Genomic DNA, 912 nt, shown 5'->3' with positions numbered 1-912 from the left:
CGCACCTCGCCGTTCGCCCCCGAGTCCTGGTCCTGCACGTACAAAAGGGCGACAACAGTTCCCGGAGGGGCGTCCTCCAAGATCTGTTTAAGAGCCGACCTCACCGAAATCTTGGGCTCGTTGTCATTGACGTCTGTCACTGTGATCACCACCTTTGCAGTATCAGAGAGCTCTCCTCCATCATGTGCCTGAACCTCAAGTTCGTGGGAGGAGATTTCCTCAAAATCCAAGTCGTCCTTTACAGTTATTTCTCCTGTCTCAGAGTGGAGATTAAAAAGTTCTGAAGCACGGTCTGAAATTTTATGGAAACTGTATTTCACCTGCCCGTTTAGCCCCTCGTCGGCGTCCGTGGCCGTGACGGTGACGAGGACAGAGCCCACGGGCACGTCCTCGGGCACACGCACCGTGTACTCCGCCTGGCTGAACACGGGCGCGTTGTCGTTCGCGTCCAGCACCGTCACGCGGATCCGAGCCGTGCCCGTCCGTGCCGGATCGCCGCCGTCGCTCGCCCTCAGCACCAGCTCGTGAAACGCCGCCTCCTCCCGGTCCAGCGCCTTGGCCAGCACCAGCTCGGGACGCTGATCGCCGCCGGGGCCCGTCTGCACGGCCAGCGAGAAGTGCTCGTCGCCGCTCAGCTCGTAGCTCTGCAGGGAATTCCGGCCCGAGTCAGGATCGTGAGCCTGGGCCAGGGGAAACCGCGACCCCGGCGCTGTCGTCTCGCTTAGTCTGAGCTCTTTTTCTGCCTGTCGAAAGCTGGGTGCGTTGTCGTTAATATCCGTGATTTCCACTTCGATTCCGTAAACCTGCATCTGTCCCTCCACTATCAGCTCACAGCGCAGCACGCATTTCTCCACCAGCCGGCACAGCTGCTCTCTGTCGATCCTCGCAGCTGTCACTAAATGTCCCGTCTTC

General features: G+C 59.9%; 1 protein-coding gene across 1 annotated transcript in view; it reads right to left on the bottom strand.

Moving 5' to 3' along the window:
* Positions 1–42: 42 nt before the first annotated feature.
* The window catches only part of LOC121346542 (protocadherin gamma-B7-like), a gene marked incomplete at its 3' end in the record, with an annotated part of 10,342 nt that continues 9,472 nt past the window's right edge, over positions 43–912 (bottom strand). Inside the window, exon 6 of the mRNA XM_041424425.1 lies at positions 43–908. Within this exon, the coding sequence (XP_041280359.1) occupies positions 43–908 (866 nt within the window). The remainder of the gene's footprint in view (positions 909–912) is intronic.

This window comes from Onychostruthus taczanowskii, unplaced genomic scaffold (genome assembly GCF_017590055.1).
Source record: "Onychostruthus taczanowskii isolate IOZ18803 unplaced genomic scaffold, ASM1759005v1 scaffold816, whole genome shotgun sequence".
Lineage (NCBI taxonomy): Eukaryota > Metazoa > Chordata > Aves > Passeriformes > Passeridae > Onychostruthus > Onychostruthus taczanowskii.
The sequence above is the reverse complement of the archived record's forward strand: the minus strand, read 5'-3'. Positions and strand labels throughout refer to the sequence as shown.